Source organism: Gracilinanus agilis, chromosome 2, assembly GCF_016433145.1.
Source record: "Gracilinanus agilis isolate LMUSP501 chromosome 2, AgileGrace, whole genome shotgun sequence".
Classification (NCBI taxonomy): domain Eukaryota; kingdom Metazoa; phylum Chordata; class Mammalia; order Didelphimorphia; family Didelphidae; genus Gracilinanus; species Gracilinanus agilis.
The window spans coordinates 277087312-277101496 of record NC_058131.1 but is presented as its reverse complement, the minus strand read 5'-3'; the positions used below and the strand labels follow the sequence as shown (position 1 = coordinate 277101496).

General features: G+C 38.9%; 1 protein-coding gene across 2 annotated transcripts in view; it reads right to left on the bottom strand.

Annotated features, from left to right (window-relative positions):
• Positions 1-14185, bottom strand: part of VAV2 (vav guanine nucleotide exchange factor 2) — a 486321-nt gene that overhangs the window by 204057 nt on the left and 268079 nt on the right. For both annotated transcript variants that reach the window (XM_044663948.1, XM_044663949.1), the window contains exon 3: positions 13351-13409. In XM_044663948.1, coding sequence (XP_044519883.1) covers positions 13351-13409 — 59 coding nt within the window. The remainder of the gene's footprint in view (positions 1-13350; positions 13410-14185) is intronic.

Genomic DNA, 14185 nt, shown 5'->3' with positions numbered 1-14185 from the left:
CAATTCCATTATCATAATGAAAGCAAAAAAAGAAGAAGCTAGCAACCCTGGGGCTACGGCTCCATCAAACCTTCCACCCAAACAAAAATAAAACACACGGAAAAAAACAAAGGAAGCTTCATGTCACCTGGCAGGGAGAGCAAAATAATGTTCCTTTTATGATGAGCTCCTTAGCATCTTAATATTGCTATTGTTCATCTGAATCTGCTTTCTCTGCTGGACATTTCAATTATCTGAAATTAACTATTGTAGTTTAGCGTGTAATATTGTACATTATTATGGAGCAATGCCAAATTACTTCCCTACTAAATTGTGAGCTCTATTAGGGACTATCATACCTAAACTTGGTATCTTGCTCTTCCCCAGGCCCATCCCAAGTCTTGCATAGTGTTTTACATATAGTAGACAATTAGACTGTTTATAATAATAATAGTTGGCATTTATGTAGCTCTTTAATATTAGCAAAGTATTTTATAAATACTACCTCATTTTATCCTCCCCAAACCCAGGACTTAAGTTCTATTATTATCACTATTTTACAAATAAGGAAACTGAGGCAGACAGAAAGGTTAAAATGACTAACTAGCTAAGGGGCACAAAGCTAATAAAGTGTCCAAGGTCAGATTCGAACTCCAGTTTTTCTAACTCTAGGTCCAGGCCTCTGAGTTGAATGAATAATTAACCTAGTTGATTTAAATAAATAAATGGATAAATGAGTGACTGACTACATAAAAGAATGAAAAACAAAGTTTCCTGGTAGATCTGGAGATAAACTATCTCAGTTATTAATGCTAGTAAAGGGGCAAGGGTCACTTAAAAATACCAGCGATAAAAATTTATCTAATTTTAGCTTTCACCAGTATCCTTTTGAACTCACATTTGAATTTGGGTGTGCCTCAAGTTCTGGGAATTAACTTCATTTCTGACTCAGGAGAAGCTGGGAAGCAATTCAGCTTTCCGACTCTGACCCCTGCTCATCTGCTTCCTACTTTCTACTCTGGTCAGTAATAGATAGCCAGCCTTAAAGGATATTTAAGACAAAAAGGCCAATCTAAGAGGAGCTATCCACTCTCCAAGCTTCCATCGAACCAGAGAATGGCAGGGCTGCAAGGACCCTTGGGACAGTTAAAATCAACACTAGAACAGCCCTTTAGAAGGTAGAATAGTAGATCCAGAGGGAACCTGGAACTCAATGTCAGAGCTGAAAAGGACAGAAGAGATCATCTAATAGAGCTCACTTATCCTCGTGATGTGGAAGGGATTCCTGTAGATATCCATTTTTTTTTTTTTACCTCTTACCTTCCATCTTAGAATCAATACCATGTATTGGTTCCAAGGCAGAAGAGTGGTAAGGGCTAGGCAATGGGGGTCAAGTGACTTGCCCAGGATCACACAGCTGGGAAGTGTCTGAGGCCAGATTTGAACCTAGGACCTCTCATCTCTAGGCCTGGCTCTCAATCCACTGAGCCACCCAGCTGCTCCCTGTAGATATCCAGTTATTGAGAAAGAGTTAAACAAATTGGGACATATAAATATAATAGAACATGACTAAATTACAAGAAATGGTGAGAAAAAGAAGCTTAGAAATACTAATATAAATTGATGCCAGATGAAATAAGCCAAACTTGGGAAACAATGCATACAATGACTATGACAATGGAAATGGAGATAAAAACAGAAAAATAATAACTATCATAATCATAATAATTAACATTCATAGAGAGTTTACTATGTGCCAGTCAGAAGAACATTTTGTCTTACTGACTCTCACAACAAATTTGGGAGGGAAGTGCTAATATTATCCCCATTTTACAGGTGAGAAATCTGAGGCCAACAGAGGTTATGTGACTTGTCCAGGGTTGCCCAGCTATTGTGTCTTAAATCATATTTGAACTCAGGTCTTCCTGATTTCAGAAACCACCCAACCCTTTAGTCTCCTAATGAAATGTTGTGAAATTAAAATAACCCAGCTAGGCTCCAAAGAAGAGATATGAGAAGGCAGCAACTCCTCATCATTTGTAAAAGGGGTAGTCAATCCATCTAGAGTACTGTATACAACATCAGAATTTTTTGTTATGATCATCAGTTTTACTGAATTTTTTTTCTTTCTTTAAAAAAATTTCCTCTATATATAAAGGACTGCCAGAGTTGAGTGGGTAGCAATACAGGGGAAATGTCAGGAATTATAAAAGCAAAAATTATCAATAAAATTCTTTTTTTTTTTTAAGAACAAGAAAGTTATAATGTATAGAGGACGAGGCTAATACTCAATTTGAATCAGGGCTCCAATGCCAACTAGGTATGCACCAATGGGAAAATAATCTATCCTCTTGGAGTACAAATTTCCCCTCTATTTGCAAGAGAGAAATAATCTTCACTGGTGTGGCTATAAACACTGCTCTGAAAATGTCAAAACACTAGCAAATATGGGGCAGTTTTTGCTATTTGTAATCCCTGTAACGTCTAGCACAAGATCAGGCACACGCTAGTAACAACGAATATTTGTTAGTTGACATTTTTAAAAACTGGTCATTTGGATCCTATTTCATTTTCCTCCTTTATCTTCATTTCATTTCTACCCATAGTTCTTATCCGGAGAATTCCAAGTTATTATTCATTTTGAGTTATTTCTTTGTCCATTTCTTAACTTAAAGATAAAGTGTCAAATGTTGTTGTTGTTCAGTCACATTCAACTCCGTGACCCATTGGACCTCTGTCCAGGGGTTTTATTGGCAAAGACACTGGTGTAGTTTGCTATTTCCATCTCCAGTGGCAAACAGAAGTTAAATGACTTGCCCAAAGTTACATAGTTAGAAAGTTTCTGAGGCTGGATTTGAACTCAGGTCTTCCTAACTCCAAGCCTCCAAACTGGGCAGGTAGGTGGCACATTGGATAGAATGCCAGGCCTGGAGTCAGGAAGCCTCATCTTCCTAAGTATATCTAGCCTCAGATATTTACTAGCTATGTGACCTTGGTCAAGTCATACTGCGTTGGCCTCAGTTGCTCATCTGTAAAATGAGCTAGAGGAAGAAATGTAAAATCACTTCAGTGTCTTTGCCAAGAAAACACCAAATGGGGTCACAAAGAGCTGGACATGTCTAAAAAATAACAAAAGAAGCAAAAGCTTCTATTAACAACACCACCCCCATCCTCCCTACCCCCATTCCTGATATTCCCTTACATTCTTAACTCATAAAGTGAGAGATAGAAAGTACTTTAAAGATCTAGTTCCATGGGAACTACGAATATGGGGGAGTTAAGGCCCTCAAAAGTTAAAATGACTCAGTAGTTGAGGAACTAAATACATTCCCCTCAAATTTGGGGAACTTCAATAGGAATATTAAGTCCCATTTTATCCATCCATTACCTAGAGTGTGAGAAATAGGTCAGTTTCTCCACCAGCTGTTCTTAGTTCGCTATAGCAATATTCTCTCAGTAACTCTGAATCCCCACTCCCTGCGGAGGGATTACTGGACAGATGGGGGAAAGCCTTGGCATGAGTGGCACCTGAAATGTTCCCAGCCAGAAACCTGCAGAAAGGAATTTAGAGGTTGCTCCTAATAAGAGCCCCTCAAGCTCAGACACTGAGATGGACACTGGGAAAAAATGTATTTCAATATAGAAACTATTTGTTAAAGACTTTCTATATGTGGCAGGCTGTGCTAGGCAATATAAAAATCAGAGTCTCTTCCCTTCAAGAAGCCTCCAGTCTGACAAGAAGAAAAAGCACAAAATGCAGCAAGGAGTAATATACTCCTTGAGAGTAGGGGATGTTCCGTTGCTGGTCTTCATAACAGTAATTCATAAAAACTTGTTGATTGATAATACATAGTAAATGCAAAACAAAGTGATGGCAGAGTTTCTAGGAGGAAGGTGTTCCTAAGTGCTAATTCAAGCAAGGAAGGCTTCAAATAAAGAAGTGATATTTAAGTTGGTCTTTAAAGGACTGAGGAATTCAGAAGGAAAAAGATTAGGAAGGTTAATTGAGGCATAAGGAATGGATGATGCAAACTGCCTTGCTGATGGTCACAAGGCTAATAAGCATCAGAGAATTCAAACCAAATCTTCAAACACCAAAGCCAATGAGTGCTCTACTATATGATTATGAAGCATTTAATTATGACCCCAGCCTTCCTCTATAGAAACCAAAAGAATAAAATGAAATTGAGTTCTCTTCACTTGCATAAATACCAGGTTACTTCACTAGAGCAAGTTTAGATGGATAAGAAAGAGATGAAGGTTTTGAGACTCTGGGAGTAGGAGGAAGTAAGGTGGGCACAAAATGAAGAAAAGGGGGAGGTGATAAAATCAATTATTGCCAACTTCACAGTCTTGTCCTGCCTATTTGTCATAACTCTGATGGATCTAGGACCATACAAATATGCACCTTCCCTCTAGGAATACAGGTCATGCAGGCTTTCTCATTGGGTCCAATACTTAGCCATATCCTGCATAAGATGTCTATGGAATATGTCGAAAAGCCTTCCTCTTGAGTTCTTTACATTCCTAGGTGCCAATGGAGCAGTTGAGCTGCCAGTCAATTATCAAATCAGATATTTGCAAAGTGCTTAGCACAGTGCTCTCCCCTTCCCTCTACCCCTTCCAATCAGTATTTCCCCTACTCTCCCCACCTGACAGGCCCACCATCTTTTTTCTCCTCATATCTCTCTGATGACATCTTTTACAAGGTTTCCTTTCAATAATTCTTAGTTGGTAATATGTTGTTGCCTACACGCACTCACCATTTGCCTTCTCTATTGCCTTTTGGGAGACCCTCAACTTGAATTTTCCATCCACTATGGGTAGTATGCCATGAAGCATCTATGTATCATCACTAGAAGAAAATCTAGATACATAATAAGAATAGATGAATGACCTCCTTGAAGAAGCCCCCACAAAGGGGCAACTCAGGTTACTTTCCCTGTAGAATTTAAGATCCTTGCAGACAGAGATTTACATTTTCATCTTTGTATCCCCAGAATAAAGTATTGTGCCTGGACAATAAGAAATGATTAATAAGTGCTTGTTGGTTGAATCCTTCATCTGGAATGACCTAACAGTGATGGGCAACCTTTTGAGCTTGGCGTGTCAAAATTCGCCAAAAAAACGAGCATAACTCGGGTGGCGTGTCACTTCGAGAAAAAAACCATAATTTTGTGATATTTATAGTTTAAACAACAAAAATGTATAATTGTAACATATAACTGAATTTAATAAGCCAAAATAGATAAATTAATATAGGTAGAATTGTCATCTATTGTGATATTGGAAATTTGGGATCCTTGAACTTAATATTGAGGTCTCTGGTATAAACTTCCTGTGGACGTTTAGGGGACTTGAAAACTACATTTCCCATGATTCTTCTTGTGTAATACAGGTGGGCAGGAAATGTGATTACATAGACAGAGGCATAAGGTCTCAGAACTTGATTGGGACGCTCTCTTTCCTAGGAAGCAGCTAAGGAGAAGGTATGGCAGGCCATTCGAATTAGATCTTAGCAGGCATGTGGTTTTCTTAATTATCAATATGGATTACAATAAAACCTAAACATTTTTAAATACACCCTTCTTTATCAATTTTATTTGTTACACTATAGTGCACAGAGTGTGTACACTACACTACAGCAAATGTTTCATCCTCAGCATGCAGTCCCATACTTCTCTGCATGCGGCTGTGTGTCATCAAAAATGGCTATGTGTGTCAGTGCTGGCATGCATGTCATAAGTTTGCCATCACCAACTTAAAAGAATCCTGGCCAACTCAAAAGATTTCACTGTGCCATAGCCTTGTCCCTCAAAAGGACTTTTAGATCTTTAAATAGGAGGAAGATTGACTTAGGGATGAGCGTCACCTCTCAAGATTTGGGCAAACAGTCTAAGACAGCATTGGTGAAGATGTGGCACACGTGGGAACTGAAGGAGGTGCTCCATTCCCCATCTTCCCCCATTTTTTGCATGCCCTGCCCCTCTGTCCAGCTGTACAAAGTGAGCACTTTCTCCCTCAACTCTCTCTGGTAATTGGGGGCTCACAAACAGCTTGAATCTGCTCCCTGGTTACTTGAACTGGGAAAAGGTTTGCCAAAGAGGGATGACAGGCATGCCTTCTGTTAGCAACATGGGCATATGTCTATTTGAAAAAATTCATACCAAACCACACTTGCCTTTCTTCCCACCAGATAATCCAGTGTTGAAATCTTAACCCCCCCCCCCCAAGTCCCCTCCCCTCAAGGAATGTACCAGATGTAGCTGGAAACAAGTGCAAAGGCAAATCTGAGCCCCAGGACAGGCAAAACAATCCATTATCTTGGGCTCTTTCCTTCATCCCCTTTTGGAAAATTGCTCTTGGAAATAACCCTGTCACTTCTGCATAACTGTTTTGATAGATAACTGAATTACTCTGTGAAAGGGGCCAAAGTTGACATGTCTAGAAAGTAGCTCCCAGACAATCCAAGAATACTGCAGGCAGAAAAAGCATGAACATCATCTGCTCTCCCTGTCTTATTTTTGGTGGGGAAACGGATGGGGTGTGCCCTCTAGACTAATGTTCTCTTTGTGGCAAGTAAAATACATCCTCATTTATTTACACCTAGCTTTTTGTTTTGAGACACTTAAATTGGGCTCCTGGATCATGGAGGTTGAAGTGCCGGGTCAGTTCCTGGGAGCAAAAACTCCAGTTGGCCATATTAGTATTTCTAGTCTATTCCAGACCATAAGACTCAAGGAAGAGTGCTTTTCCCCAAACAAAAGCCTCAATATAGAAGGGGTGAATTAGACTCAGAAAGCCCTAGCTTCCTTCCAACCCCACTGACTGCCCCCCTGTGACCCTAGGCAGTATTTTTAGATTAAGCTGCCAATTCACCAGCCATTGGGATGCATAATGAGGCTCTTATGGTAAATCATCTCATTATGCAAAGTGCAGGGGTTGTTAAAATGATCATTTTTAAAGTGGGGTGGGGAGGGAGGGGCAGTGCATCAGAAGTTGAGTTGGGATCTCCAGAGATTTCAAAGCTGTACAATAGAAAGAGGGCTGGATTTGGAGTGGAAGGGCCCTGATTCCACTCCTATCTAGCAACTTGCTCACTTGAACAAGAGATAACCTCTTTGGATTTCCATTTCCTCATATGTAAAGTCAAGGAGTTAAATATAGGGGGAAGAAGTGGGGGTGGGCTTTGAAGTCTCTCCCAGTCCTAAATCTAATGATCTTATGAAAAGGAAGATGAGGCAGAGATCCCAGGACTGAGGGCTCAGTTTGAAAGTGGGGCCAGGCTCAAAATGACTCCTAATTAATACCATTAGGAGCTGGTCTCAGACAAAGAGCTTAGTTAGTGGTTTTTGAATGTATTCTTGACAGCCACCAGATTGTTTAAATTACCTAGAAAAATTCTCACACTGTTTTGGAAGCGTGAGAAAATTACCCAACCCAGCTTACTGAGGGCAGCTTGCCTGGGTATTCTGCATTGTTGCTGAGCTTGGAGAAGGTTATCCTTATACAGAGAACAAGGGTGGAGAGGGCACTGATATGACTGAGAATGGCTTCTATTCTTTGCCCCAGAACCACTGACAAATCAGGTAACCTCATCTGCAAAAGGAGAATAATAATAGCAGCTGCCTCACTAGGACACCACGTAAATGACTTTTACAAACTTTAAAGTCCAGTGTTGTTTGTCAGCTAATGGTAGGGGATGATGATCACGGTCCTAATAGTGGAGTCAGGAGGACCCGGGTTCAAATATGACCACAGATACTTCCTATTTGTGTGATCCTGTGCAAGTCACTTAACCCCAATAAAATCACTTATTGTAAGATAGAAAGAAAGGGGGAGGGAGGGAAGAAGAGAGAGAGAGAGAGAGAGAGAGAGAGAGAAACTCTCTTGCTAAATTTTTAGTATACTTACAGCCCAGGAATAGCAAAGACTACAAAACAGGTCTTGATTTATCACTGTGTTGATTGCTCCAACTTTTAAAAGTATTAACAATGCAGTTTACATTTTTAAATGTGAGTACATTTCTTTTAAGAAGAGCCAGTTGTTAAACATTGCTTTATCTTAGGAGTGTGGTAGAAAGCTTAGAGAATGAAGTCACCACCAGACTGGAAGCTAACAACAACAACAGTAATAATATACCCATAATCTCATTTGGCCTGGAGTCAAGATGAACTCACTTTGGTGAGTTCAAATCCAGTCTCAAATACTTACTAGTTGTGTGACTGGACAAGTTATTTAACCTTGTTGGCCTCAGTTCTCTCATCTGTAAAATGAACTGGAGTAGGAAATGGCAAACTACTCCAGTATCTTTGCCAAAGAAAACCCCAAATGGAGCCATGAAGTATCAAACATGACTGAAAAACAACAGTAGTAGTATTCAAGGTGGGGGGAAGAGTTGGACATGACTGAACAACAACTCTCACTTGAGCTTTACAACATCATTACATCTTCCTTGAACAAACACACATATACACACACAGAATTTTATTATTGTCTTCACAACGGGCCTATGAGGGGGACCAGGGAGCAGTTACAACCCTGTTTTGCAAAGGAGAACACTAGGGTTCAGACAGGTAAAATGACTGAACAGTGTCAGAGTCAAGTAAAAGATCCAGATAACAGAATCTCAACTTTGGAATGCCTGTGAGAGACCTCTTGCTCCCTACCTGACTGATTACTGGTCCTCTAAGCTTCACTTGTAAGCCTCCAATGACCGGGGACACATCTTTTTGGTTAACTCTAATTAGTAGCAAGTTTTCTCTTCCATGGAGCCCAAGTTGACCTCTGTGATTTCTACCTACTGCTCTTAGTCTTGTCATCGGGGGCCAAGCAGAAATAAATCTAGTCTATCTTCCACATGACAATCCTTCATATGCTTAAAGAAAGAAATTCTTGCCTTCCCTAAATCTTCTCTTCTCCAACCTAAACAGTCTCTTCAACTGATCCTTATATGACACAGTCTCCAAGTTCCTCATGAGCCTGGCTTGTCTACCTCTGAACACTGTCCATCTTGCAGAACATTCCTGCAAAAGAGACTATTTTCTTTCCTATTGCTGTTGTCTAGAAGAAAAAAAAAAAGAAAACCTCATTTGGGGTTTTCTTGGCACAGATACTTGAGTGGCTTGCCATTTCCTTCTCCAGGGCATTTTATACAGATGAGAAAAATGAGGTAAATGGGATTAGGTGACTTGCCCAGTATCACATAGCTAGTAAATGTTTGAGGATAGATTTGAACTCAGGCTAGACATTTCATGTCTAACTTCTTTCAAAGTTCTTTCCAGACCCAGAAAACTGGCAAAAGCCTGGCACTCTATCCACTGTTCAATCTTGCTCCCCCATGCTCATTTTATAGATGGGGGCCTGAGGAACAAAGTGCCATGTGCTCATACTCACACAGCTCTCAATAAGGGATTTTAAAAAAACAGGTCTTCTTGACACCAAATCCCTCATTCCATGACCCATGCCACATTCTCAGAACTGAACTGAACATTCTAGAAGTAGTCAGGCTAGATGCAAAATACTCTAGGTATTATCACCACCCGCAACCAGTCACTGTGCCTCTCTTCAATCAAGCCTACAATTGTGCTTGCTTTCTTGGCTTCCATGCCACATGAGTGACTCACATTCGACCCCAAATCTTTTTTCAGATTGACCTCCCCTATCTTATATTTGTGAGGTTGAATATTTTAACCTAAGACCTTACATTTATTCCTATTGTAGTTCCTATCATAGTGTATCTTATTAGATTCTTCCCAGCATTCTACCCTATTCAGACCCTTTTAAATCCTGGCTTGGCCATCTAACATGACAGCTATCAACTTTTGTGTTATCTACAAATCTTATAAATGTCATCTATAGTCATTGATTAAAAATATTGAAATAGTGATGCATGTAAAACCCAGTGTAATTGTGTGTCAGCTAAGCGGGGTTAGGGGGATTTGGAGGAGAGGGAAAGAATATGAAATATGTAACTATGGGAAAATATTAAAAATTAAAATTAAAAATAAAATAAAATCTTGAAATAGGAGAAGGATAGATACAGACTTCTGAAGCACCCTACTAAAGATCTTTCTCTACAGTGATGCTGAGCCTTAATAACTAATCCTTTAGATCTGCCCATTCAATCAGGGCAGAATCCACCTAACTTAACCTAACCTAATATTGTCTGAACCAGTTCTCTCCATCATACCTACAAGAGTATGTTTATCTTTCTCAAATGTTCTCTCTTTAAATCCTAGCAAAACCATACCTTCTACAGTCTCCCCCAATCTAATAGTTTAGCAGCTGTGTCAGAAAAAAAAATGCAATTACACGGGTCTAATATAACCTGTTCTTGATGAAGACATACTGGTGAGTTGTAGCCCTTTCTTTCTTTTCTAGGTGTTCATTAATCACAATTTTAATTACATGTTCTAGAATTTCACCACAAATCAAGCTCAATGGACTCTGAATTTTAAAGCCAATTTACTATGTACAATATACACATGCATTATGTACAGCCTAGCAATGCAATACATACACAAGCAAGGAAGCATACTTAGTAGCTCTCTCAAAGTTTCCCTTCACGCCCAAACAGGAACACTCCAAACTTTAAAAACATTTCCTACTTAGGCTGCCCAGCTCTAAGAAGGCCTTGTTTAAAACCATTTGCTTGATCAAAACAACTCTGAGGTACCACCTCACACCTAGCAGATTGGCCAATATGACAGCAAAGGAAAGTGATAAATGTTGGAGGAGATGTGGCAAAATTGGGACACTAATGCATTGCTAGTGGAGTTGTGAACTGATCCAACCATTCTTGAAGGCAATTTGGAATTTTGCCCAAAAGTATTTAAAAGAATGCCTGCCCTTTGATCCAACTATACCACTACTAGGTTTGTATTCCAAAGAGATTTAAAAAAATGGGAAAGGATCTGTTTGTACAAAAATATTTATAACTGTAGTTTTTATGGCAACAAAAAATTGGAAAATAAGGGGGTGTCCCTCAATTTGACTGAACAAATTGTAGTATATGATGGTGATGGAATACTATTGTGCTATAAGGAATGATGAGTTAATAGACTTCTATAAGAAAGATCTACATGAAGTGTTACAGAGTGAAATAAGCAGAACCAGGAGAACATTATACACAGTGAAACACTGTGGGATGATCAAATGTAACTGTCTTTGGTACTAATAGACATGCAAGGATCTAAGACAATTCTGAGAGATTTACAAGAAAGAATTCTAGCTTGAACACATGGGCTATTTGGGGATATTATTGGGGATGTAGGCACTAAATGATAACTCTGGTCCAACTATCAATAATATGGAATTAGGTCTTGATCAATGATATGTGTAAAACCCAGTGGAATTGTGCGTTGGCTAAGCGGGATTAGGGGTTTTTGGGGAGAGGGAAAGAACATGAAATATGTAACTAGGAGAAATATTCAAAATTAAAAAATAATTTCAAAAAAAATAAAAAATAAAAATAAAAAACAAGAAAGAATTCTATCCACATCAAGAGAAAGAACTCTGGGAGTAGAAATCCAGAAGAAAACATACAATTTATTGCTTGTTTATATGGGTATATGATTTGAGGTTTGGGATTTAAAAGATTATTACAAAAAACAGGTAATATGGAAATAGATTTTGAGTAATAATATGTGTATAACCCAGTGGAATTGCTTGTCAACTCCAGGATAGGGGAAGGAGAGAAGAATCATGTAACTATGGAAAATAATTTTAAAATAAAATAAAAGTAAAAGTAAAAAAAAATTTTAAAGAATATGTAAAGATCTCTCGGGAAAAGTTGATCAGAAGAACTGTTTGTTTTTTTCTGAAGATTCTATTTTACGTTTATTTCTCTTGTGTGACTCAATAAAACTTTTTTCCATAAGAACAAACAAACAAAACAAAAACACATTTGCTTGGTTTTGAGAACTCAGACACAAAACTACTTTCCTAGGGGAAACTAGCTAGCTCAACAGATAGAGAGCCAGGGCTGGAGATGACAGGTCTTGGATTCAAATGGGGCCTCAGACACTAGCTCTAGCTATATGACTGGGCAAATCACTCAACTTCTATCACTTAGCCCTTATCCCTCAGCCATCATGGAATCAATACATAGTAACAATTCTAAAACAAAACGAAAGGGTTTAAGAAAAACAAAACAAAACAAAAAAAACTACTTTCTTGTTCTGTATTCCAAGTATGCACTGAAGTCTGCCCCTCAGGAAATGTCCACCCTTGACCTGCATCTGATGCAAATACCTTGCTACCCATTTAAATTTTGGTTCAATCCCTGTTTAATTCCATATATAATCCATTTGGTTGAAGGCAAGACTTAGACTGTATTCAGTGATATGTTGGTAAATGTTTAATAATCAACTGACCCTACAAAAAAAGTGGTAATGACAAACTTTTAAAAGTAATCTACATTATTAATATTTTCTCCATTGCTTTCTTAAGTCTAGAAATAAAATTAAGCCCTGATCTGTAATGTTTGCCCATTTCTAAGGTATAAATATTGACAATAATCAGCTCTCACAATCCAGTTTGAGTTGGTTCCAACACACCCCTGACTACATCCTTCTAAACATTCAGATTCTTCTTTCCACCCTTTCCCCCTTCCCCCTATATATATACACACACATAATATATGCACACTAATATGAATGAATGCACACAATGTATATAAATATAAAACTACACACAATCTTTAGAGCAGGAAGAATTCTTACCAGCTATCTAGTCTAACCATCTCATTTTACAGATGAAGAAACTGAGGCTCAGAGAGGTAATGTAACTTGCCCAGAATCACACAACCGCTAAATATAAGATGTGAGGTTTGAACCCACGTCTTTCTGACTCTATGCCCGGCATTCTGTTCACAATATTACACAGTCTCTGTTCTAACCAACCACTTGGAACTTCAGTTCAAAGGCCATCAAAATCCCAATAAGACCAGATCTATCCATCTGCTACCGAATAGCTACAAATATGGAGGCTACTTGATTCTCACCAAAACCATTCTGCCCTTTCCATTACATTTATGAAGGCAATGATCTGTGAAAGGATTAATTTGCTGATCTCATTACCTAAATTGAAAGAGATTTTGCAGTCATGAGAAACATGCTTGCAAGATTTCCCTGGTGTGGATTGAAGGTTAGTGGTTATTTTTTCCCCTTCCCTACTCTTTTTGAGCTGAAATCAGAAGGCAATTCTACACCACATTGAAAATGTATGATAAAGGGTCAGGCTGGTAAGATATTTGCTTAAAATTCCAGTGTTTGTCACAAGCTGGGCTAGTAGTGGACAGTGATAAATACACACACACACATACACATAGAGAGCTTTATCAGTCACCGAGCACCGCAAAAAACTTACCTAATTCCTTTGTTCTGTGCAATACTGTGCAGAGAGAGTCTAGACACCGCAGAGATGACCTGAGGGGAAGGCAAAAGAGATGATTTTGAAATTTGCCAAGAAACAGAAAGTAACAATAAAATGTTTTGTGGATATACAAAACTATTGGCATGGTACATTTTATCTGGATTTTTTTAATACAAGAAAAATACATTGATGACCATACTAGTAAATTAATTTGTATTTCTGATCTCCAGGATAATACATGAGTTTTCACATTTCAAACCAACGTCTGGTGGAGGAAAATGTTCAGGGTATAGAAGATGTCAAAACACACGAATATAACAATGTATCTGGAGGGTTACATTCATGACATAGTGCAGTTTAAGATATTAACCCAAACACAAAAGGGACTTTCTAAAAAGAGAATTGCTGTCTCCGTTGACAAGCAAACTACTCCCCTCTCTCTTTCCTTTCCCCAACTCCAGTCAGTACTCAGATATAAGTATTGCCTTTCTCCCCAATATTCCAAGCACCCTACACACAATCCCTCACACTTCTTTACTTCTTTGAAAGAGTATGAAAGGGATAATTTGGTAGTATCAGGTCTGCAGTCAGGAGTATCTGGGCTTAAATTGAAGCTCAGACACTTTCTAACTATGTGATCCTGGGCAAGTCCTTAACTCCAATTGTCAAGCTCTTACCAGTCTTCTGTCTTAGAACTGATACTAAGACAGAAGGGGATGGACGGACGGACGGAAGGAAGGAAGGAAGGAAGGAAGGAAGGAAGGAAGGAAGGGAGGGAGGAAGGAAGGAAGGAAGGGAGGGAGGAAGGGAGGAAGGGAGGAAGGGAGGA